Raw genomic sequence first — 26,717 nt, forward strand, 5'->3', positions numbered from 1 at the left:
TTGCTGGTGCAGTTAATGGTCTGATTGATATCTTACATTCAACAACAAGTTTCATGGGGAAGGTTTCAGGCTTGGACATGGTACGGTGCGACACTATGCAGCTGATGTCTTTGCCATTATCCGCTGGTTGCGGAGCCAGCATGTAGGTGCTCTGGACGGTGACCGTATTATCCGCATTGTCCGTCTTCATCGGCGTCGTCGCATTTCCGTTAAGCGCCGTGGACCAAGAAATGGTCGCTGCCGGACGGCCATTGGATGATTCACACCGCGCCACAATGAGCGGGGTTGTGCCGGCAGTAACTGTGACAGTTGTAGCCATGTTCTTTGGTTTAGCTGTGAGAAAAAGAGAGAGAGTTTGACCTTTATTTGATGCTATAATGTGAAGGAGGGTAAGGGAGGAGGAGGGGAGGAAGTGGAGACGGGAAGATCACAGATCGGCTTGTCCTGCCACACGCTAGCACAGCGCTCGCATTGTACTCACGTTTCGCTCTGAGAAAGACATCAAAGAGAGGGAAAGGAGAAAAGCAGGGGAGACGGGGAACGACAGGGAAGCGACGGCCTCTCAGCATGATAAGCAGGCAGATCAATAGCGGAGAGAGAGAGAAGGGAGGAGGCAAGCGAGCGAGAGCCCGGCCAAGGTTACTGCCACATTTCACACACATTAACAGCAGCACAATTGATCTGACAATACCATATATAAATCCCCTTTAAGCCCACAAATGGACACAGACGTGAGTATGCGTACACACACATACTCTTTGAAGCAAAATAAGGCTGCAACTTACAAATATTTTTATACCGCGACCAAGCTGTCACTTGTAAATCGTGTTTAAAAAATATCTTTTTACTTTTTTTTTATTAATATATTATTAATTATAATAACAATATCATTTTATGAATGCACACTAGGCATAGTGCTTATGCTATACACACAAATGTACATATAAATCTCATTACATATTCATCTAATCAATAATAAAAATTTGTTGTTGAAATTTTCTTGGTAAATCTTTAATTATTTAACTGATTATTTGTTGCAGCTCTTAAGCAAAGCCCCAAGTTTTAATGTTTATTGTCTCTGGTACAAACAAACACACACTCACCCAGCATGACCAGTGAAGACACTCCCTGTTCGTTGCCGGAAGGGTAGGTGGCATATTCACAGATATATCGTCCCTCGTCTGTCATCTTCACATCTGTAATCTGAATGGATGGGTTTTCCAAAGTGGGCGGGTCTGTTACAAAACGGACACGCCCATATAGAGGGGATTTGGTAGGGTAATTTGCCCCAAAATTTGGATGGAAGACTGCGATGTTGGTTCTCTCTACATCAGTCTGTTCAAAGATCCATGACACCTGCATGCCAGAGGAAACAAATCCAAACTTAATTCAGCAGGTGACCAACCAAAGCAGGTGATGATTACAGCACATAAACACTTTCAGAAAGTTCTCACTACGAGCCCAACAAACAAGTTCTTTCTACAAACTCTTGTTCGTTGGGTTCCACAGCTCTGCTTAAGACTGGAAGGTAACATGAAGTTGATTTCAGACCTGCGTGAGCTGGGTTTCGCCTGGATTCGGAAACTGGCAACGCAGTGTCACAGCCTGACCAGGGTATGACACGACTTCTGCATCCACCCTCACGCGCTGAGCCAACGACCCTGGAAAGAGAATGAGAAAAAGCCATGAGAACAGGAAACAACCTTCACTTCTGTTTGGATAAATTCAGATGACCCGCGACCACCTCGCCGAGCGCAGCCAGAGAGAAATTTAGCACATACTGGAGTAGTCTAGGAGTTCAGGGATGACAAAATGAGAAATGATAAATGAGGTTACAACCAAACAGCAAGTAGGCCAATGTTTCTGATCTCAGCCAGGATGTGGGAGATGGTGCGAATCTAAATGTGAATGTGTGTGTGCAAGCGTGTGTGAAAGTTTCTTCGAAAAAATAGCATTCAGCTCGCTCTCTGCCTTAAGCATTCATCATCCAACACAACCCTGACAGAGCACATTCAACAGCACAGGAGTGTGTTCGTGTGCGCACGTCAAGGGGGGTGTAATGTGGTAAAGAAGTGAAAATTGCACCCAAAACACAGTAAAGTACCATGGGAGTACTGTATATGTCAGAGCCTTTCCGACTTGCAGAGATCTATTTCTGGGCTAGACATGCTATTTGTTTTTTCCGCTTTCTGCTTAGTGTGGTATCTTGTCTAATATGTGTGGTATCTTGTTTGGTGAGATGGTTATCTTATTTGGAATTAAGGTACAGCTGTATTTGCATAAAGTTTAGACATGATGGAAATACTTATTTGTCCTTTTCTGCTTCTTAGGGCTGGTTCACACAGAAAGCGGTTTTGCTTTGAAAAACGGAAAAAAGACGCAGGCAGTGGAATGGGGGAAAAGCGCAAGGCCTCGAGACGCGTCTTTTAAAAGTTGTACTTATTTTAACATGTGTGTGCCTCGTTTTTAGAACGTCGTGTCATGCGCGAAACGATGCAAAGACGCGAGACGGTCATACATTGAAAAATAAAGTGGAATGTGGAATGGAAAAAAGTGATTTTCCGGTACAGGATGAGAGCTTATTAATTACGAAAACTATTATTTTATTTCAGTAATTTTTTTAGTAACTGTTGTTAGTTTCGTTTCGTTTTAGTTTTTCATTTATGTTGATTAAATGGTTTTCTTTTATGAAAATAACCTGATACTGAATTTTTTATTTTTATTTTTTTAATTAAAAGTTATGTTCTGATCTATTATTCTCTCATACCATTATATTTTTCAATGACTCAACGACATTAGAAAGTGAAACTATTGCAGGTGTTTTTCATTGCACATTTTTCAATTTAAACAAATCTTTGTCTTTATTTTGTGTTTAAATGTTTTTATTTGGTAGAGATCATTTGTAACTACACTTTTTTTGCAAACAAATAAAACTGACAACTTGACAAAAATGCATAAAAAAACAAAATAAAATAAAAAACACACACCTCTAACCCCACCCAAAAGTGCTATCCAGTGGTAAAGGCAGGTAATGAAGGCATAGTAAAAATTAATCACTAGCTTGCAGAAAAGAAATAAAAGGGGACCACATTTTTTCAAATAACAAAATCTTGTTTTTTAGAGCATACCTAATTCTTTCTAAATGTAGTGTACCAGTCAACTCTGTCAGCCAGCCATAGTTTAAGCGTTGGGACTTCCTTTTTCTTCCAAAACAAAAGAATACGTTTTTTAGCAGAAATTAAACCGTACGAAACAAAATGTTGTTGTACCAGTGTAAGTCTCAAAAACTCTTCAGAAACTCCAAGTATAATTAAAATAGGATCTGGTTCAAAAGGTATGTCCAATGTATCTGAAAAAACCTGGAAAATCTTATTCCAGAAACTTTGTAATTTTGGATTTGTCTTTATTTTTAGTGAAATTATTTGGTTTTAATAGTTTAAAGGGGGCGTGACCAAAAAAGTTTGAGAACCACTGCTCTACAATGATACTATAAAAGTGGCAAATCTACTGCATAAAGGTTTAAAACTCATTCATAAAACATACTGTTGATCACCAAATACTGCATCACTACACTACTGACAACAGAAAATGGAAAGATTTCTGTAGTGTAAATGAGCTTAAGAGTGAAACCGGAATGAAAAAACCCTACAGTAATGTAGGTATAAAACTAGTTAGACCAGTTTGTCTGCTAACCAGCTGAAAGGACTGAAACTCGCAAATTGATAAAAACACCGCCACGTCAAAACTGTGAAGGTGAGAAAAGAAGGAAAGAAAAGGGTATCAAAAGGAAGCTTAAAATAGTAAACATGTTTTATGAGAACGCTCAATTGCTTCCTTATTTTTATCTGGAACATACGGTTCAAAAGTCCACAAATATGGGATTTGAAATTTCTAGGTCACAAAGTAATTTGTGACATTGATCATTTGACTCTGTATAGACCATCAGATGTTTTTTCCATTGAAGCTCAAACGTGCGGAGTTCTTACAGCTTGAGTGCTGTTGCCATTAAAGCAAAAGAGGAAACACAAATACTAAGACAGTTATTTTTCATTCAACTTTTCACCCAAACTGTAATGCTAATAATATAACGTATATAAATAAAAAATGTGTATACATTTTTTTTTTTTTGGACAAAACTGAAGCCCACTGTTTTTACCCACTAGTGGTCTTGTGCACCCAACTGTCTCTCCTTTTTGTCTTCCGCAGGTGCTCAAACTGAGACGAGTGTGTGTGTGTGTGTGTGTGTGTGTGTGTGTGTGTGTGTGTGTGTGTGTGTGTGTGTGTGTGTGTGTGTGTGTGTGTGTGTGTGTGTGTGTGTGTGTGTGCGCGCCCACCGAGGCGATTACTTCTGAGCCTGCGTTTAGCACCGCTGAGCCCTGTTATTGAAAATCTCCCTCTCGCCATCTCTCTCTGGATGGAGAGTGTGGATATGTCATTACACTGATGTGTAGAGGGAGTCAGCGGTCCATCAGAACGCTAAACACACACTTCTCACCTTAACATACAGCAGCACAGTGTGTAAATAGAAAGAAGGGAAGTGGGTAGAAGATAGAGAGATTCAATAATAAACTGAAAGCACAGGAGAGATGCAGACAACCTCAGTCAGTGTAGATGGCGTATTTAATTTCACGCAAATAAAAAGGCTGTAAGGGATACACGTATGGTACCATATACTGTACATACTGGTTGCCTTAAATCCAGTGTCACATCTGGTTTTTCACATCCTACAAATTCTTTTTTGTGAAAATGTTTTGGAAAGCCATTTTCAATGCGTTGCAGGAGTTTTCAAACTGGGAAGTAAAATAAAAAATTATAAAAACGTTTTACTACATTTCCACTTACTAAATTGAATGTTGTCTGGACATTTTAGCTAGGGTAACCATCATAAGAGGATCGATATATTCGGGGCGCCTTTGAAAACCCCAGTACTGAACAATCGGCACAGTTACACAGCATTACATCCCATTAAAAACACAGTTTGTCTATCCATCAACTGTTACCATTTGTATAAAATTAAATACGGCATCTGCCCGGATTAAGGTCCAAAGCGGCATGTTAAACACAGTGAAAGACAGAGGCTGTGTGTCACCCTTGTTTTCTCTGTGCTTGCCGCCTGCAGGTGACATGCCACACACACACACACTCAGAGGGCGTTTATGTAAATCACACACCACCATTCGGGGGCCTGTCACCCATCATCATGTCACACACACACACACACACACACACAGAGAGAACACTGCTGTCTTAAATCTAGTGAGCTCCTGCTTCTCATCCCTCCAACCTGGGAGAAAAACTGTTCAGTCCAGTGCGAGTGCGGACAGTGACAGACGAGTGCCCAGAATGAGAGTTTAGATGGCAGACAACGCGCTGTGACTACCAATTGCGTGTGTGTGTGTGTGTGTGTGTGTGTGAGTAGACCTTCATTTTATATCGCAAGGACAGATGACGGAGCATTCAGGTTCTGTCCGCAGAGCTTATTATCGCTCACACACACACATAATCGGAGAAAATGCGTGGTTTGCAGGAAAATGGAGATGTCCAGTGGGTGAATGAGAATCATTCATGACACAGCTGATGTGTGCAGAGAGAGGAATAAAGATTGAGGGGTGGGAACAGATGGAAACGAACAGCTGGAGGGGGTCTGTGGGGAGCGTGTGTTAGCGCGTACAGTAAACATGTTTATTTGCATACGCAGATGTCTGGAAGTGTGAAACTGGACCTTCTGTTTTGGGGGACTTTTTCCACTTCTTATTGATAGAGAGAGTAGAATGGAGACAGGAAAGCTGGGAATAAAAGGGACCTTGGCTCAAAGACACAGGCTAAATTCAAACCGTGTCAATGGATCACTCCCTGCATCTAAATACACTTTTTTAACATTGATAATAATAAGAAATGTTTCTTGAGCAACAAATCAGCACATTAGAATGATTTCTGAAGGAAAATGTGATCCTGAAGACTGGAGTAATGATGCTGAAAATTCAGCTTTTCCATTATTTCCATTATTCCGTTATTTCAAATGGTAATAATATTGAACTATATATCTGTTTTTACTGTATATTTGATCAAATAAATGCAGCCTTAGTGAGCATAAAAGTTTTTTTTTCTCTTCTTTTTAACAGAAGTGTGTATTGCATAATATATTGCAACAAAGTACATTGTTCTTATTTTAAAGGAAGTTTCTTACTGGAAACCAAGACAAAAATACAGTGTGCAAAGTGCAGCATGTCAAAAGACTGGATGTCAGATCTCCCAATGCTCAGTATTCATGAAACAGTAGGTGAACAATCCCCAGATGACTTATTGCATCTGCTGAGATTCTGAAGTGTGCTACCAGTGGACACTTTGCTGTCCCATGAGGCCGCAGGAGATGAGAAGCCATCAGATACAAAAAAAAAAACTAAAAGTATAACAAAAATAGTAGAGAACTCAGGCTGTTTGTTTTAAGTCTAACTGTTTCTTCTGAACACACAAAAAAATATATTTTGAAGAATTTTGGTGACCAAACAGGTTACCATTAAAGGGTTAGTTCACCCAAAAATGAAAATTCTGTCAGTAATAGGCTACGTGCACAAGCGTCGTAACGAACTTCCGCTATTGTCAGAAGTCGGCATATCAGTTTCCGGTTTACGACGGTCTTCATCGGCATCCGCTATGAACAAACAAGATGAGTGCTGCTGTTGTAGGCTACGAAACAAAGAGTTATAATGTGCGTGACACATCTAAGTTTGTAAGAACTGTAGGTCGATCTAACGCCCGTTTCACACATACTCCGTGTGCAGTGTGTTTGTGTGGTGCAGGCGCTATAGTGCTTCACATATGATGCGTTTGCAGTGAATAACTGATTCACGGCTGTACCACAAACACTTACTTACGGCATTTCTCAAAATATTTAGTTAGTCATATACATTTGGAACAACATGATAGTGAGTAAATGATGAAAGAAATTTGTACTTGTTATATTATGCTTGTTTAACACCTAGGTAAATTATTCTCATGGTATGTCATATGTCAAAGACAGGTCAATGGTGGATGTATTTATATTTAAACATACTTTAGCATATGCTTTAACATAATGTAAATATGTGATTTCGTACAAAGATGTATCTGGAGCACATGCCCTTCAGAATACACTAATCAGTGACAAACAATTGTGTCTAGTGTGTGATCATTTCGACTATAAAATGCACCAAAATGAAAATTCTGGGCCGAAACCGAAACCAAAAGTAAATAACAAATGAATAATCATTTAATTAATCAACCTTATTTTTTAATCATCACTCAAATAGCTAAAACTGAGTAGTACAAATATTTAAATTGCACACAAGGAAGGCAGTTTTAAAAACAGAATTGTTTCTGCTCAAGCGTGTGCGGTCTTATGAGGAGCTCAAATGATACTATAGAGACACACACACACACACACACACAGAGGAAAAAGAGCAGTTTTCACACAACCCTGTTCCCTTTTACCACACACACACACACACACACACACACAGACTCACAATTATGAGCTAATGAGGCCTGAGAGAAAGAATGAGGGCCATGTGCAGCTTGAAATGAAGCACAAATCATCATCCATTTGCCTCTTTGTACAAACACGTGCAACACACACAGATTGAGAAGAGTGACACATGACCAGGGCGAAGGGACTTCCATCCTACAGGCTAAATTATTCATCTGCCACTTACGACCGAGAGAGAGAGACAAGAAATAACAAGATGCTTTTTGCAAGGACTGAAAGAGAAGCGTTTCACCCAAATAAATCATAGGCTTCTCATTTTCGATTAGGAGTGACACAGTTTGTGCATCACTACAGTTATTCCTCGTTTTGCTGGACATGTCGAGCCTTCGCCTGCATGTATTCTGGGCTTGTAGCAGATGTCAATCATCAATTCATGTCACTTAACATGTCACTGGCCAGGGGTGACCAATCAGATGAGACGAGATAAAGAGACGAAAGATTGCGGTTTGTTTGTGTTCACAAATCCTTAAGATTAGAGACAACAAAAACCATCCACAATTGACTCAGACCACACTGAATGCTTCAACAAACACACACATAATACACACGGAGCTCAGTGGTAATCTGAAGACTAATCTGGAAGCACTTTGTGTGTGTGGAAAACACACTTTGTCCTTGTGGGGACAAAATGTCAGAAAATGTCCCCAGAAGAGCTTTTTAATTTCATGTGTAATACTTCATTTCATTTATTAATATTGACGACGTGTAAAATAATTGTACAAAATTAACTATATCTAGAAGTGAGCTCACAAAACACATTCATTCATTCAAAGTAGCTGTTTTGCATCTAGACCGCAAAGAACTTCCTTTTTTCAGAGGTCATACTGCAAACTTAAGTGATATGTGGAAGATCGCATGACTAGCCTTTGAACAAAATACAGATTGAATCCAATAATTAAACACTTCTGGTTTCTCTTTACTTCTGCTGCCTTGCACACACACAAACACACTTGCCTCCATCTGTGTGTGGTGTGTAATAGGATTCCTGCATTTTCCAGAAGGAGGGAACCCGTTCGGTTAGTCGCTTCTGGGTAAAGTAAAGAGATAGCACAATCTCCAGCCATAGCTAAGAGACCGCAGCCAATCACATTATACAAGGCTTCGATCGTGTACAATACAAGCTCACAGCAGGCTCGCATTTACCTAAACAATCCTCAGAAGAGCTGATCTAGGAGGCAGAATGACTTTTGTTTAGTCTTACTTTCTTGTACTTACTTTTTGTGTTCGGTTTTGTGAATGTAATTAGTAAAAAAAAGAAAGAAATATTCAACACATGTGGTTCACACTTGGCATGTTTGGTTTGAACTTTGGTGCGATTGCTCTGTTAGATGGTTCATTTGAATAAGTGAACGCTGAAATATGAATGAAACGAAGACGAATGAAATTTGAACGCAACATGGACCAAAGACATGTAAATGAACCAAAAACGGGACATGATGTCACAAGATGCGACCTTAAAAAGGACAGAATGCTCAAGCATACCTGTTTTTTCTTGTTATAGTCGCGATGTTACCCATCACAGTTCGGTAGGCATCGGAACCACGTCTCCTCACGGCGTTTGGGTGTGTGACTCCTTTACACATTTTATAAACGCTTCACAAGTTTTCAGTTGGTCAAAATACCATCAAATGTAGGTTACACACATACAACGAGCGTATTTAGCCCAGCACACAGCATTGGTTTGGATGTTTGGCAAGTTCCGTCTCAAAATATACGTCATAAAAGCAGACCAATCAGGTTGTGAACATATCCCAATGCCTTTAGGTTCGGTGTTAAAAATGCCAAAGAGAACGCTAAGCGGGGAAAAAACAAACCAAGTGAACCAAACTTCAAGTGTGAACACAACCTAAATTGAAAATGAGATGAAAATACTGTGTGAACTGCAAATATAATGGCAAGACGACATCTTTTTTTCTCTTTTTTTTTAGATGTCCTTGGCGCGACACATAGTGACATTTACTGTATAGTCAGATTGCAAACAAATGAGTCTTTTAAATTATTCTTTTTAGTAAATCAAAACATACAACCAGTGTAGCACCTCTCAAGAATAAATTACTCTTATTATTCGGCCTTTTCAATGAATCATCCAAAAAGACTGGCAGACTTTCTAAATTATTTTATGAGAGTTTGTAACCAAAAGTGTTCATGAGTTTATAGTTTTGTAATAGTTTTATAAAAATGTAAATTTGAAAATGTCGTTAAATTAGCGAAAAGTGAATTTCGTTCAACCCCAAGTACAATAGTCAATATTACTGAAATACACCACCAAATGAATCAGAATCTAATCAAATCTAAATAGAACTGCAACTCAAATCAAACAGAGGGCTTGTAAATTAGAATCAAGCTGAAATGTTAGGCTTTTATCAGGACTTTTGTAACTATTTGAACACATATGATACCGTGTCTTGACCAGGCACGATGCGATAAGTTCCATCGACAATAAATGTATCTGTTCATATTGAACGTGAACTGCAATCCCAGCCAATCAAAATGTACATCAAATGCACAACCCCAAAGAAATGAAAACCAATCAACTGACAAACCGTCCTGTTGTTCATCAGCTTTTCTTGCATGTCGTTTGTTAACAAGTAGTCCTTCAAGCATCATATAATGTTATGTTTGCAAATGCTATAAATTCAAGTATTATAAAGTTTTAGCCAGGATTGTTTAGAGTACCGAGCACAAATCAAAGTCCACAGACCCCCTCAGACGCATTCACAGCACGCTTTCTGAACGTACATTCATTACGGTGTCTGTAAACACACAGAGAGTCAGTAAACACTCGGCTCAAAGGAGCTAAATGGCCAGTGTTAGCACAGCACACAGACACAAAACAGCCCATCTGAGGAGAATAAGGGGCCGTTGGGGTGAGCCGTGCGTGTGGACAGACAGCAGCACATTTACAAGGCTAAGACACATTCCACTGAACACATTAACCAAGCATTTCACTACTTCGGTGTAGCAGTGTTGGAACGAGGTTTAGATGACATCACTTTATGGTGAATAAAGAGCTCATAAATGGTAATTAGCTCACAATGACATTGCTAGGTAATATTTGTACTCCACTTAGTCTTTTTACTTAATGGAATTTCTGTGTCTCATGAATACTAATTATGACTTGGTTCTGAGGTGTTAATGCGACGCGCCGTGTTCTTTTTTGCTCAATTCGCTAAATCTGAGAATTTACTTGATACCTTCGATCTTCTTTTTATATACATATTTGCAACTAAAGAAAGTGTTAACTTTTCTTGAAGAATAATAATAAACATTGTTCTTCCACCTGATTTGGTATGATGATTGGTGTACAGATATATTCAGATTTACACATCTCATCTGACTGTCAATGTTCTCTGTATGTAAGTGTTTAGCCTTTTCGTCTGTAATTTTGTAGGTCCGTAGACAGTCGTAGGCATGCGGAATATTTGATGTAAAGGGTGGAATAACATTTAAGTGGTCATTAGTGGGAATCAATAGGCACGGGCAGACTGCGGGTCCAATAGCCAGGACTATTTCGACTCAGTTCGGTGCCCACTGATAGGAAGTTGCTTTCAAAGGTCCCGTGCTTATTCGTGTTCACGCTCTGCAGTCTAAAGAACGTCAAAGGTTTCTAATTACAACGTGCTTTGCAGCGTTGAGCACAGCGTTTGCGCACTGCAACTTAAGTGATTGACAGCTTCAGCGCTCTTTGCTCGCTTTCAGTAGCCTATATAATCTATTCGCAGTTTGAATAAAAGTTTTATCTTTCATCCTGCTAAGAGGATCAATGGCCACGTTGGCTATACACTGCAGAGTTTCAGCAGAGACAAGCGGATTAGTAAATCCGCTAAAATATCCCCTATATTATATGGCAGTAAAGGTTCACATTTGGCTATATGTTCTTTTAACTTATAGAGCCCTCTAAACATCTGTATAGCCTATGGTGTGATTTATGCACACTTGTTCAAAATAGCCTGGTATTGGCAGATTGTTCACATCACGTAGGCAAAAGTTTTGTATCATTTACACGATGGATGCACGTTCTCATGGTTTGTTCTTTTAATTATTACCATATTGGGCTGTGTGTCTATTTTTCTTAAATGCATCATGTTGTTTGATTGCTTGTGTTATGTGAGAAAATATTTTTTGTCTATTTATTTGATGTGGTAGATTTAATGGACTACATAGATACATAAAAGCGTCTGCTAAATGTAAATGTAAAAGTAATGCAGGTGCGGTTCGGGTCGCAGTCTTTATGTCAAACGGGTATTGGCTGAAAGTTAGTAAATGTTCTGCTGGGGTGCGTGTGTGGTAAACTATAAAGCTCATTTGATTTAAACCATTATCATCATTATAGATAAATCTTGCTAATTCACAGCAAAAGAATGCAGAAACAGAAATATCCAGATCACAAATCTGTGCTGCTTTTCTGTGAGATGGATGGAGACACACACCAACACACACACACACACACACACACACACACACACACACACACACACACACACACACAGACAGACAGACAGACACACACACACCATGGCGGATGAGGTCGGGTTTGACATCTACTCCATCACGATGACCACGATGTGTTTCAAAAATGTTGATAATGTTTCTCTTGATAATACTGGCACAGAGCGACTTGTCTTGTGGAAAATTAAATGTGAATCCTCTGCCTTTATCAGCATGTGTCATGTCAAAGTCGAACAATAAAAGAGGAAATCAATCAAGAGATCACTCACTACCTACATCTGCTGATAGCACACACACAGCACCTAACACCCCCCATTAATTAAACTAGCTCCCTATAATTACACTGAACTTCAAAGAGGGTGACAGAGAGAGAGAGGGAGAGAGAGAGAGAGAGAGGGAGAGAGAGGGAGAGAGAGAGGAGACGGGGGGATAAACCAGAAGAAAATAGAAGGAATGAACACGGGGCTGATTAAATGAATACATGCATCCGTGTTGTTGACTTCTGGGAGAATGTAACAGAAGTACAATATATATTAAGCAGATCACCAAAGAGCTAAATATGACATGTACGAGAGGCGCTGAAGGAAACACACACACAAGCAGCAATAAGCTGTTAAATGAGCTGGCTGCCGGCATCTCCTTTTAAAGGATGTGAGGGAGATTAGGCTGAGGCGGCAGAGATTTGCCACCACTTTTGATTAGGAACGGATCATCCTGGATTTTCTTCACATCACACGAACACACCCGCACATCAGAGACGCGGCTAATTACAAACGCACACAGGCGCACACAAATGCCCTCACACGCTCCAGCAGCGATGTCTAACTAATTACCTGCGGGAAATGACAGGATCTGCAGGTGAGAGGAGAGACGAGATGAGATGAGAGAGAGACCCTTAGAACTTTAACACCTGAGAGAGCAGAGGTGACCGTTATCTGTTTAACACCAAGAAGAGAGAAGACGAGAAAGAGACGAGAAAGAGTTGAGAAAAAGACGAGACTATTATGACGTGAACACCTGAGAAAGGAGGAGAGAAGGTATGGAGACAAGAGACCCAAAGAGATGAGACTTTTAACACCTGGGACAGATGAGAAGTAATGAGACAAATGGAAAGAGAAAGAGATTAGATGATTTTCAAGAGAAGAGACGAGACGGGATGAGACTTATCACTTGGACACATGGGAGATAAGAAAGTTAAGGAGACGAGAAGAGATAAGAAAAGAAGACATGGCAAAACAAAGACGAGTATCACTTAAACACTTAGATGAGATGAAATGAGATGAGATGAAAAGAGACGCAAAAAAGACGAGAAAGAGACAAGATGGTTACTATGGGGGAAAAGATTCAATCAATCATGATGATTTCTTTAATGATTCTGAATCGATTCACAAAAATCGGTACGCCTATCATGATGGACAAATTTTGGATTTAAATGCGAGGTGCCTAAAGACTCCGACCCCTAAAGGAGAGGTTTATAACAACACCTGGAAGAGGAAAGAGAAACAAAAGGTTATCGCCTCCACATCTGCTTCTCTTCAATCACAGCGACATTCCAGAACAGACCGGTGAAGGAACTCAGCTTATCTATGAATGATCAGCCAAAGAAAATCCGGACACGAGGAGTCCTGAAAAACGGGTCGTAAACCCATCACTCTGTTATTTCCAGGGATAAGGAAGGGTGGAACGGGAGGTGGGGAAAAAATGAGAGCGAGCAGAGAAATGCAACAGCTGTTTCCCATCACATCTGCACAGAGACACAAGCATCAGCTCACAGACACTGCCCTGCGGAGGAGAGAGACAGACACAGGGTGGTGTGTGTGTGTGTGTGTGTGTGTGTGTGTGTGTGGATGGTCACGGTGGGGGTGAGCGGTAGATGAAATATGGATAGAGAGGGGAGGGGTGGAGAGATGAAGTGAGAGTTGGAGTTGAGCTCTGTTGCTGAAGTAACCTGCTCTGCATTCCCCTTGAGTGAGTCTTTCACTCCCTCAGACAGCTGAAGTTCCTCTCGCTCGTGCTCTCGCTCCCTTTTTCTGACACTCGGAACAAGAAGGGCCTGTGTGAGTTCAAAGATGAAGGAACCCAAAGGAAAGTGTGGGAGTGTGTGTGTGCAAATGTCCTCATCAGACCCTGCTTCACCGTGAAGGCATGGCAGTCGCAGCGGCAAGGAGAAATAGGACATCCATCTAAAGCTACGCCACCTCGCACCAGCAGCAGGGCTGTTTTTACATTCATTTAGAAAAAAATTTAACTAACATTTGTACATGAAGCAAATACACTGAAAAACTGTGGACTGAGGACAAACACAAATTGCTGCCACTAGTGTAGCTTGTGTTTCAATGAGTCATAAAGATTAGGAAAATCTACTTTGCGAAAACTTACTAACACACAAACATCTGACGGATTGGGGGGGGACACTGTTTCCATGGCAACAGATGAATTAACACCCCCCCCACACACACACACACACACCGCACCCCTCTGAGTTTGCGTCTCCGGTAACCGCTGGGGATGGAGACACACACGGTTAGTGGTAGGCTTATCTCATCCCAGGTTATCATTGAGAGCAAATGGCTGAAAGATAATAATGAGTCAAACTGAGAGGAAATGAATCAGACTGGAGGTCTCATGTTGAAAAACACACTAGAGCGCACAAACGCACACACATCTGCCTCTGAATCTCCCTCTCACCGGCTTTCAAAGCGTTTTGTTGACTGGTAATGGCCGCTAAAATATACAAACGCTACATTGTTTGCTTTGCTTTCAGCCTGTCTTGATTGATCTCTCAACCGCAGAGAACTGAACCAAAATATTTGCTTGCTAGTTCAAAGAGCCATTCTTTACAGCATCTCTGGATTTACTCACATGCATGTTTACTTACCAATTTAAACAGGACTAAATTAAAGCTAATTAGTTTTACTACAGACTTTAACTTTAACCCAGAATCTAACAATAGCCTACATCTAACAAGTAGTATCTAACAAGTAATTACAGGAACTTAGTTATATTAGGAACTGTCCACTTCTAAACAGTTCTATGAACTACTCTCCCCCAAACTCGGTTTTGCTGTTTGCGTTCGCACTGGCCAAGTGGCCATAGGAACTGGTAGGAGGGGTAAGGGAGTGACGCAAGCACGGCGACTTTTATTTTGACGGCGCGACGGACCTTTATTTTGACGGCGCTGAGAACGCCAGAGCAAACAGTGCTCGCATTCTCTGTGTTCATTAGTTAGCGATCTGTCTAACATGTTATTAGATAGAACTGTTATAGAAAGTACACAGTATATGAAAAAAAAGTTATTAGCCTATGCCGTGTGGTTGATGTCCAGTGTTGCTAGCTGAGCAGAAATACATAATCATGTTTGGCTTGGTCCCCTTCAAAGTTGCGTTGGATTTTCTCTTCAGCATAAAGGTTTAGAGGCCCATCTATCACTGTTTTCCATGTTTGTATAGTTAGTTTCTGGAGTAAATATATAGGCTATAATCTGTGTGTTTACATTATAGCTGTTTTAAAAATGGCAGGTGCTGGTGTTCCGCGTGTGTTCGGTCAATCAGCGAACACTAACGTCACGGGTAGTTCCTATAGTGCTGGTTTAGACCCTACTCTGAAGTAGGAGCTAAATTAGTTCCTTCCTTCCTAGAACTAAAGTCGTTCCTAGTCGGCGTGTTCGCACCGCAGGAACATACGGGTACTTTAGCCAATAGTTCTAGGAACTGTGAAAAGGTTTCTCAACGTTTTGGATTTACTTTATTCATGAACTTCTGGTGACATTTCTCAAGCATTTTGTTTCCCAAACGCACATGCATCCGCGCACACACACACACACACACACGCACACACACGCACGCGCACACGCACGCGCACACGCACGCGCACACACACGCGCACACACACACACACACACGCACACACGCACACACGCACACACGCACACTTCCACCAGCGTCTGTGCACTATTTAACCCTGTCTTATTCTATTATAGTGCACCAGGTGTAAGGTTGTGCTCACACTGTCTCTCTTCTTTCCATCTGTTCTCATTTCTGCAGTCCAACTTGCATGCTCTAATTAATTTATTCATACATACATAAATACACATGCAATGAATTCTGAGATTAACTGCTATAAGCAAGATTAGCATTAATTTTTTTAAGCTAATTTTTAAAAAGTAAAAAATGCATTGTACTTTGATAATCACAGCAAAAATCTTTAGTGTATTTATGCAAATATGCTTCAAAAGTCGACATGAAATCGTCAACCCATTTAGCCTCCATAATGTGATGTATTTCAGAGTGAAATGGGATTTTTAATGAGACATAAGGAGAGTTTGATTTTATCATAGCAGATAACATGCCAGCACTGATTAATTATTCACAATAAGACCAGGAAAGTGCATTAAGGCAAAAATAAGATTCATTTCAACATCACATTGACTTTAAATAACACCTACATTCTTCGACTGCTAGCTAGAAACTATTTAAACTCTGTTAAGTACTGCCAGGGACCATCCATGCACAAAGGTTTTCACTTTTGCAGTTTGAGTTCCCATCAAAGCGAAGGACTGAACGAGGGGATCTCAGAGAAAAGCGGAATGCTAAAGAAAGGAGATTCGTTTCATCTGCTCTTTTCGTCTCATCAGGAATGACATCAAATCAAATCTCTCACACAAGGTGAGGAAAGAATAACCACGCAGCACAATAAGGTTGTTTGAACAAATCCATTTCCATTGCTTGAAATCCATCAGAAAATGTTTTTGCATAGCCTCTGTGTGAGAGCTGCTTGTTTGTCAGCCACACTTCCTCTGAATGTTAAAATATCAATCTTTCTCTCTCGCTCCCCGACACCTCTCCTTCTCCATCAACCATCCCTTCATTCACCCACCCATCTATTCATCCCTCTCTCCCTCGGCATCTAAATAAATAAACATTGAGAAGGGAACGAGGGAGACCAGGAGAGAAAAACTAGGACACTACAACCTGGGACCCATAGACCTCCCCCACACACAGACAGACTGAGAGAGACAGGAAGGAGTGGTATACCGGCACACATTTAGGTAAAGGAAGGAAGGAAGGAAGACGTGAGGGAAAGAGGAAGAGGAGTGTATATGTGACCTTGGACCACAAAACCAGTCTTATGTGTAATTTTTTTTAAATTGAGATTTATACATCATCTGAAAGCTGAATACATAATCTTTCCATTGATGTATGGTTTGTTAGGATAGGACAATATTTGGCCGAGATACAAATATTTGAAAATCTGGAATCTGAGGGTACAGAAAAATCGAAATATTGAGAAAATCGCCCTTAAAGTTGTCCATTTCTATTGGCGATAGTGCTGCATCCATTCACAAAAATAAATGTTTTACATATTTAAGGTGGGAAATTTACAAAATATCTTCATGGAACATGATCTTTACTTAATATCCTAATGATTTTTGGCATAAAAGAAAAATCGTTAATTTTGACCCATACAATGTTTTGTTGGCTATTGCCACAAATATACCCGTGCAACATAAGACTGGTTTTGTGATCCAGGGTCACATATATGTTGAGGAAAGAGAGATAACAGCAGGGGAGAGATGAATGGTGGACACTGGCACTATAAGATTATTAGCATTCCTGTAGCTCAAACTGTAGAGCATAACGTCATGGGTTCGATTCCTGGGGAACGCATGAACTGATAATATGTATTACTGGATAAAAGCATCTGCCAAATGTATATGTAACCGTCAATGTTATTAATAATCCAAATCAGATAAATAGACTTCCATGGGGAGAAGACAAGATTGAATAGAGATTTCTGGCCTTTTAAGCTGCATCTGCCTAATCAAAATGCTCCAGTGCTAATCACTTAGAGTCGATTTTACATCCTTTGCTAGCTGGTCCGCCTGGGGCTTTTTTCCTGTTCTTTTCTTTTTCGTTCACTCACAGGCCCGTGTTGCCCTGAGGGCTCGGTTATGGCACAGAAGAAGAATAGCTCACAAACTGAAAACAAATTTACACTTATATCAAGTTAGTCTACTCATACATATGATATACAAGCAGATGTTAAGCTTGCGTGCACATACAAAGCTGCATGAAAATACTCAACCACACACAAAGAGATCAGGAAATTCCATATGAAAATAAGAACTGTGCCTTTCTAACTCCGAAGGGTGCAGGTCATCTCATGTGTACGAGTTTGGCACACCCTATACATAGACACAGTCACAAGGATCAGTTTATTTTTTAATGGAATATTTGATAGATAACAATTAGCCATATTTTGTTTAAATTAAACAATTTGAAAAGTAAATGCAGCCTTAGTGAGCATTAGATGAAAAATCTTACCATGCCTTTTAAATGGTATAGTGTATATATAAATGTATTATAAATAAACATCCTATAAATGTTAACATGTTTTGTTACAATGTTTTCTTGAAATGACTGTAGCACGTAGCCTTTCACTAATTGAGGGATTGAGCTGCTCAGTTTAATTTCGATTGACCCCAAGTTGCGTTATTTTCCCGCAGTGCCCTTCGAGGGCACAAAAATTCACCCAGTGTGTCAGCACTTTTATTCCCCATCATGCTTTGCTTCTCAGGGAGCACAGAGGGCCATAAAAAGGAGAGCCAGGGTGAAAACTATCCATTATCCCCTCATAAAGAGCGTGAGGAACATTTTCTCCTCTCTTCATTCTTCTGTCCTCTAGAGAGCAGAGGAAGAGAAGGGTGGATCCTCCGACGCTGCCATATCACTTACCTGTATAAATGGACATGGCTGAGAGAACAATGAGGGGCTTTCTTTAGTCTCCCCCCTCACACACACACACTTGTTTGAAATGCAGTGTGATTCTAGAAGAGGTAGGGAACAAACACAATGGCTCCTCTGTTCCTCCATGGTCACCATTTCATGTTCCCTTTACTCATCACTGATGAACTGAGCTGTGACTGACAGGTACTATATGTTAATGAATAATTATGTGTAATTTAGAGAGGAATTCAACACAAACAATACAATAATGCATTATAATGCATCTACCATCTTTATCAACTGAACTGGTGCGTAATGTGGCATAAGACAGCAGTGGTGCTTTTGATTCATTCTAGTGACTCAAATCTTTTGACTCTGTTCACATATACGTTTACATTTAATCATTTAGCAGATGCTTTTATCCAAAGCGACTTAAAAATGAGGAACATTATCAGCCAAACAGATTCGTTCAGATTCATTCATTTTCAGTGTTTTACATCAGTAGGTGGAGGGAAGTCGATGTCTTTTTGTCACTCAACAGATTTCTCCAAAAACAGAGTAACAATTGTAATTTATTAAGTGTTGTAGAAATAATGTGACAGATTTAATTTTTTCCTCCATTGTGATGACAACCGATACTCACATTCTTCCGACCACTGGCGCACATAAAAAACCCCAGACCGAAACACCTTTACTGAATGTACGCAATGTGTGACGCATCAAACAATAGCTTAAAGTAAATCTAGCAAATACGACACCTACGCAGAATCTATTGTCACAGGTGTCAGTGAATCCTCTCACTGATTCTTACAAGTATTTTGACCTTTAAATGAATCACCAAATGGTGCTCTCTGCCATCTCCACATGTGTTTTTCTCTTTCAACAATGGAAAATGAGCTATTTCGCTGATTTAACCTTCATGAACCACATAATGTGACAAGAAAGGAAAGAGACAAGAGAAGAGAAAGACTACTGGGAGAAGGAAAGAGAGGTCAGACCCAATTTTAAGAGAAATGGTGTGATTGGAAGCAGAAACGTGGACCTTCTTTTAGAGGAGAAAGGAAAGGGCAGAAGACGTGACTGCATCCAAATATTCGAGAGAAATAGACTGGTTGCATTTGAAAGAATGATTTTACATGAAAGGTAAATCAGGAACGAGAATCACGCCTGGGTTCTCCCGTCATAATAATAACTGCAAACACAGCACAGAAACACAGTACTCTGAAGAAATATCAACTGTCCTGGTTTTACAAAGCAAACTGGATTAAACAACATCGCGTGAAAGTCCACAACAAACAAAAAGAAACAGCAGAACAACAACAAAGCTGAGGAAGAGAAATGAGAGAGAAAGAAAATATGACTAGAGAAATAATGAGTCAGAGAGAGAGAGAGAAGAGAAGGGAAGGTCGCTGGAGAGTGACAGACTGAACATCCCAGCAGTCAGACAGACCCGTTAAGTGGACTGAATCCTCAAGATGGAAGAAGTGAGAAAGAAGGGATAAAGAGGAAGAGAGAGACTGGTGGGAGGATGGACTGCGCTCGTTTGTTAAATGGCTGACAGGAGCAAAAGAATGAGACAAAACATCACAGAGGGAAGTCTGAAGAAACACAATGAGGATCAGAGGTCAGAAGAAAACAAGAAAACAAAGAAGATTGTTCGGCAAACATACCTAACAAAATGTTAATTGTAAGTTTGTATGTTAAAATGAGGCTTAAAGGGAAAGCTGATCTTGTTCTAAACCTCTATGACTTTCTACGGACTATTTAAATTCATCCTCCATTACGCGGTCCCCATTTACATCTCATATCATTTGGAAACCCTTGCATTACCAAGGCAACAACTAACACATTTGTATTATTCCAAACTTTTTTTATATCAGCCCCACAGTAGAAAATGAAACCATATCTGTGCCTGCTGGGCCAGATCGGCATGGAATGGTTAACCAACAAAAACGGTTTAGACAACAGTGGAAAAAGAGCTAGTTTTGGATGAACTGTTCCTTTAAATTCCAAACTTTCAAAGTCACCTAGGCAAGCTCCAGTTCTCCTAGGGAGAACAATCTCGGGAGAACTTAATTTGGGTGATTCATACACTCTTTTTCAGTTATTTTACAGTATTTCTTCTCAAATATGCTGACCTTATAAAAAACTACATAGAACATACACTAGCATTCACCAAATGTACCCAACAGAACTCACAGGAGACGGGCAAAATTATCTTAAAGGTCACTGCTGTTTTTCTCTGACAGCTCGCTACATTGGGCATGCTAATGACATTAGCGTTCTCTGAGGAGCGCTGTGCCGCTCGCGCTCACAGGAATAAGATAATTCAGCTCGCTGTGACTGTGCTGTAGTTACTGTATCTGGTCTGGAATGAGGCTGCACAAAAAAACGAGGCCATTTCTGGTTGGCTAGGACCCAGTCCGGCTTCCATCACGTCGTGGACTGGCCCGACATTCTGCGGACCAGGTGCAAGCTGCTCAGGAAGAGGAGGAGAGGAAAAGAGAGTGAAAGACAAGGGCAAAGTGGCGCTAACGTCATTGCTAACTACAACTGAGTGCAGGGATTAAGAGTGTGAAAAGGATGTGAAAGTGAAAAGAGGGTGGTGGGGATATAAGAGAAAGCATAGAGAGTAAATAAAAAACGAGAAGATAAATCATCACATCTGACGTCCTCTGGAAACGAAGGACTATATTTCACAGTGATGTCAGTCCGACAGGGCAGAGGCTTAACGTCTTTAATAAGCCGTGTCGACTCACAAGGGCATCACTGGCCTTGCTGATCGATACAGGATCAATAGAGCAAAGCCTCGCTTCCTTGTCTGCCTCTGGCTAGCCGACTCCAGATGGACACGCAAAGGACAGTGAGAAAAAAGGGAGGGGGCGGGTGCACAGAGGAAGGACAATCTTTTAAACAGTATCAGTCACTTCATAAAAGAGTGAGTGAGAGAAACCGAGGCTAATAAGAGGGAAATTGTCTCCTGCATGATTTGTGAATGATGACCGGGCTATTGAAGGTCACATGGTTCGTTAGAGACAGCGGTTTTCATTTTTGCTCCCATGGAGCATATCGTGTAACATAATGATACAATTAATGACTAAAAGCCTGTTCACACCAAGGACGATAACTATAACGATAAAGTAGAGATGCACGATGATATCGGCACAACATCGGTATCGGCCGACAAAAGCTTTAAATGACCATCATCGGCATCGGCCGATATGATCATTTCTGCCGATGAGCCTTGCCGATAGGGTGGCGTGTTTCCTATGTGCACGACCGTGCATGAGGGCCAGCAGCTTAACATGTGGAGGCATTTGGAGCATGGGCGTCAGTTTGGTTTGAAATGTGCTGGGGACAGAGACGCATTCGCAAGTGCATTTTCAGGAGTGCTGGGTACAATGACGCAGTAATTTTTTTTCTCTTTCGTGCAGGTCATGTTTTGAAAGACGATGTCCTGTAGCTTACTAATGTAAACTCTCCAAGCTACTATGCTCTCCACAGAGCATAAAATATTCATTTTATTTTATTTTTCGTGTTCACATTTATGAGGAAAAACAGTGACAGTTCTCGGTTACGGACGTGAGCGCTCTGAAAGCGGCACTAAAAGAGACTGCTTTAAAACTTCCACAGAGACCTCAAACATAAAGCACAAAGCCTTTCTAAGTGAATTTCGTTTTGTATTAATTGTATCTTAATTTTAATCAACGTTTCATCAACCAATTGCCTGGATTTAATAAATAAGTAAAGCAGATAATAGATAATAGATATCACGACACGGAGGCGACCGCGAACTGGAGCTAGTCTCATAAATGAAACGAAACTCAGCATAGCCTACTTGCCTCACAGACCTGAGAAATATATCTATTATCTACAGAACGCTTGAAATCATATTTTTTAAACAGAACAATTCAAAACGAAAGAAAACTATGTAATCCGAAATGTGCATTTCTCTCTGGCGCGTTCACTACTGCGAAGATCGCGAGTCAGCATCGTCAACTTCATCTTTGCAGCCGACACAGAAAACACTTGTTTATTAATAAACAATTAAAATGTCTCCTTGCTATATTTGACATATTCATAATCATTACTTTTGCGGTTCGTTGTGACTGCTTTTAGTTGCTTTATTGGCAGCCGCCACCCTTACATGTTACATGAACAGGTCACCACTGCATCAGCACCGAAAACAGGGGAGCATTTGGTAGACCTGTTCAAGTAGAAGATGTACATTTTTTATTTGAAAATTTATTTTTTAAGTCAGAATCCATTCGTTTAATGAGATTGAGTGTTTAAAGCAGTAGAAGCAGTTTCCTCTTAAAATAAGCAGAACGTTATTGTGCATAGGTGTGGATGCTAATAATTAGCCCTATTATCGTTATAGTTATTTTTATGGTTATCGTTCTTGGTGTGAGCTGGCGTGTGTGTATGCATCTAAAATGACAATAAAATGGAGCATGATATCGCAGGACTGAGATTCTTTTAGCACTACTCATAATATAATGCAACTCTCCGTTGTGGGATTCAAGTCTCGCTTATGTAGCTATTCGGAGGCACCGCTACCCAGCCAGACACGTTCTTTCATGCAACCTCGTCTCTCCACACTCCGCTGTGCCCAGTGTGCGAGGGCGCTCGCAGCGAGGAGTCCTGAAACCACCGGCATGCTAAATTTATGAGACAGCACGAGTGTGCTTTTAAAAAATCCTCAGGAATCAGAACCACTTTCACCCCCCTCGTCCCTCCCTCTGTGAACCTCTTAGGACAAACATGCTCATTCCACTAAAAGAAAGGAAGCCTTTCAGTTACTTCATCATCTGATGTTTCTGCCTCAAATGATAAAGTATCTGCATGTGTTAGAAACACTCAGTAAGCGTCTCATTTCAACTTAATGGGGGAAAAACAGAAGACATTTTCTATATGATATTGATCATAATATTAACAATTAACAAGTCCCCCTAACCCTAATCCAAGCTCTCAATTTGATTTAATTCTGATTTGTTTCTGATTCATTTGGGTAGGCTATATTGCAATTGTAATGTTAATTTTATGCACATATGTAAAAAAATTAATTCTGCTGATGCTAGAAATTATACATGGCAGTCTGATTAAAACCAATGATTCAAACTATACATTAAATGAGCAAAGCTCTTGTATGATTTTAATAGACTTTAAATATAGCGCACAAGCCCATTTAACCACTTCAAATGTGCTTTTTGTTATTTTTAGACTTCTTGACTGCTACCCCGAAGGTTGCGGGTTTGATTCTTAATACTGGCAGGAAATGACTGAGGTGCCCTTGAGCAAGGCAACTAACCCCCAATCGCTCCCCGGGTGCCACAGTGAATGGCTGCCCAGTGCTCCGGTGTGTGTGTCCACGGTTTGCGGTGTGTGTGTTCACTACTCACTACTCCTAATGTGCGAGCACTAACTTGGATGGGTTAAACGCAGAGGACAAATTCCGAGTATGGGTTACCATACTTGGCCTTCACATGTCACTCTCATTCATTCAGAATAGAGCAACTATGACATTCTACTAAATATGTACTTTTATATTTTATGGAAAATGAAAGTTACTGTGGAACATGAGAGTTAAATGATGAAAACTCAGTGAAAAACCTCAGAGAATATGGAGCCAACAAACCAGAAAGAGGAGCTTCAGTATCCCAAAAACCTTCAGGGTTGCAATGTTAATCATAAAACGAACTGGATGGCATTCTGTCTAGAGGGGCCGAATGCTCATCGGGTCCTATTGCTTTTTATGCCATTTGGCTTCATATTTAAAGAGGGCAGATCTGTGGTCATTTTCCCTATGAGTAGACATGACCTACTACAGCAACCTGGCAACTCTCAAAATTCCTATATCAACCTGGCAACCAGCGCAACTGGCTACTGGCCCCTGGAGGGTCACTCATCTCCCAGCATGCAATAGGACAAGGGGGTAAACTCAGCCAGCATGGGGTGTGATAACATTATGTTTTTGTGTGTGTCTCGCTGAATCATGTTTTATCTGCATTTTAGATGCATAAAAACAGGAACAGTTCCACCACACGATCATAAGACACTTTATGAAGTAGATGGTAAACCACAGCAGGAGCAGAACCCTGCTTTCTCATTCCTCCCTGCCACTTGTTTCAGTTCTCACCATCTTGTCAAAGCCACAATGGTCGGTTGGCTTTCCATCACTAGGCGAAAGACTAAAATATGAGGACCAATTTACTGGACATATCAACCCCATGAATCTCTAATACCGTAAAAGCATTCTGAGATCTGACATCTGCTGAACCAGTGAGAGCGGAGCGAGAGAAAGAAAGTGACAAGAATAGAGCGAGACAGTCAGAAAAGAAATGCTTGAAAGAGCCTTGTCCTCTAAGTGCTTCGAGGACCAGACGAGATTCGTTTTAGCTCCATTTTTGAACGAAGAAAAAGCGATTCTGAAAATAACCCTGACTACAAAAGTTACTTATATTATATTTCACCCATCACTCATAAGTCAGACTCTGTTGTGTTACATGGATATCATACGAAGCTTGGTGGTAAAATCTCCAGTGTCCGTATTAGTGCAGGTTGATGTTAATTACAAGGTCAGTCATTGATTTCGGCAGACTTCATTCCCAGAGCTGCATGTCAAACACAGACTTGCGACAAGTGTTAAAAGCTTTGGTTCCCCCATCCACAAATCCCAACACTCATCCAGCCTTATCTCTACAAGCAACCAGAATAAGAGATCCACAATCACTGATGGCTCCCTTCACCCACACACACAGCTACAGGTTCCCAAAACCCCCTCATATAGCCTACACTCAAAGGTTCTTTATCAGCATCTATAGTATCCATGAAGAACCCATCACATCCATTAGAGCAGCAAGATTAATTGTTAAAAGATCGATCTCGTTTCACACACCCGCAATCTTATTTCTAAATTTCTAAAACAACGATTCGACTATGTCTATTACATTTTTTGACAAGTACGATCACAGTGATCTTCATTGATGCTGCTGCTGACACAGTTAACGCAGTTGTCATGTATGAAACAGCTTCGCAAACAGTCTTTTCAACCACACAGTATCATTATTTCTGTGCTACAAACATTCAAAGTCTCACAGAAGTACTGCGATAAAAGTTTATAATTCGGTCTACAGTAGCGATCAAAATAGAGTAAATCACTTTTTGAAAGTAATGGCCCTTAAAATAACGATTGTATCAAGTTCATTGTTACACCAGTAGGTGGCAACAAATTATAAAAAATTTAAAAAAAGTATTTATGAGTGAGTCATTGAATCATTCATTCAAACTGTTTTTTTTTATTATTAATTCTAATTAAATGTTTTAAATAGATAGCAGCAATTGACATTTTGTCAGGACCTCTATTAAAAGACATGTTATTTATAGTTGTCTATTCTCAATTTATCCAGAATTGTGCAGCTCTAACATCCATGGAATCTTTCCACTGCACAAAAGGTTCTTTATAGTGAAAACAATTTCTTTACATTAGTAAAATGTTCTTTACATATAAGAAAAAAGTGGTTATTTTAAGAATTGTTCACTAAAAGGTTATTTAAAGAACCCCAAAAAATCCCACTGTGAAAATCCCCTTTTGAAAATCCCCTTTTGAAACCTATATTTTAAAGAATGTACCAAGATAACCTCGTGTAAGAGTTTTTGCAGGAATGCAGCATTTTTTAAATCAATGTTCTTTCCAGTCTTTCAGTTCTGTCTACTGCTACACCTCCTCCCACGTTCTTTCACCAGCTCAGACACTAATAAACAGCGTGGCCTTGAGGTCAGCATGAGGTGGGGCGGGGGGGGGGAGATTTGAATACACCAATGGCAATCATCGCTCAAACAAAAGCAAGCGGATAAGGACGGCAAGGGACGCAAAAAGAGAGGAAGGGAGGGAAAGAAATGGGAGAAGATGAGAGAATGGCAGCTGAAAAACCTTCAGAGTCGGTTCAACTTTTGTTTGTGTGCTCCTCAGTTTCTGGAAACGGCAAACAATGGAGACGGTCTCGCCTGTTTACTCA

General features: G+C 40.3%; 1 protein-coding gene across 2 annotated transcripts in view; it reads right to left on the minus strand.

The window, feature by feature from the left end:
- Positions 1–26,717, minus strand: part of LOC311276461 (nectin-2) — a 72,920-nt gene that overhangs the window by 43,670 nt on the left and 2,533 nt on the right. For both annotated transcript variants that reach the window (XM_084386127.1, XM_084386126.1), the window contains exons 2-4: positions 1,552–1,661; positions 1,104–1,356; positions 37–333 (exon numbers count right to left, since the gene is read on the minus strand). In XM_084386127.1, coding sequence (XP_084242253.1) covers positions 37–333; positions 1,104–1,356; positions 1,552–1,661 — 660 coding nt within the window. The remainder of the gene's footprint in view (positions 1–36; positions 334–1,103; positions 1,357–1,551; positions 1,662–26,717) is intronic.

The sequence above is a fragment of the Rutilus rutilus genome (genome assembly GCF_951802725.1).
Source record: "Rutilus rutilus genome assembly, chromosome: 17".
Lineage (NCBI taxonomy): Eukaryota > Metazoa > Chordata > Actinopteri > Cypriniformes > Leuciscidae > Rutilus > Rutilus rutilus.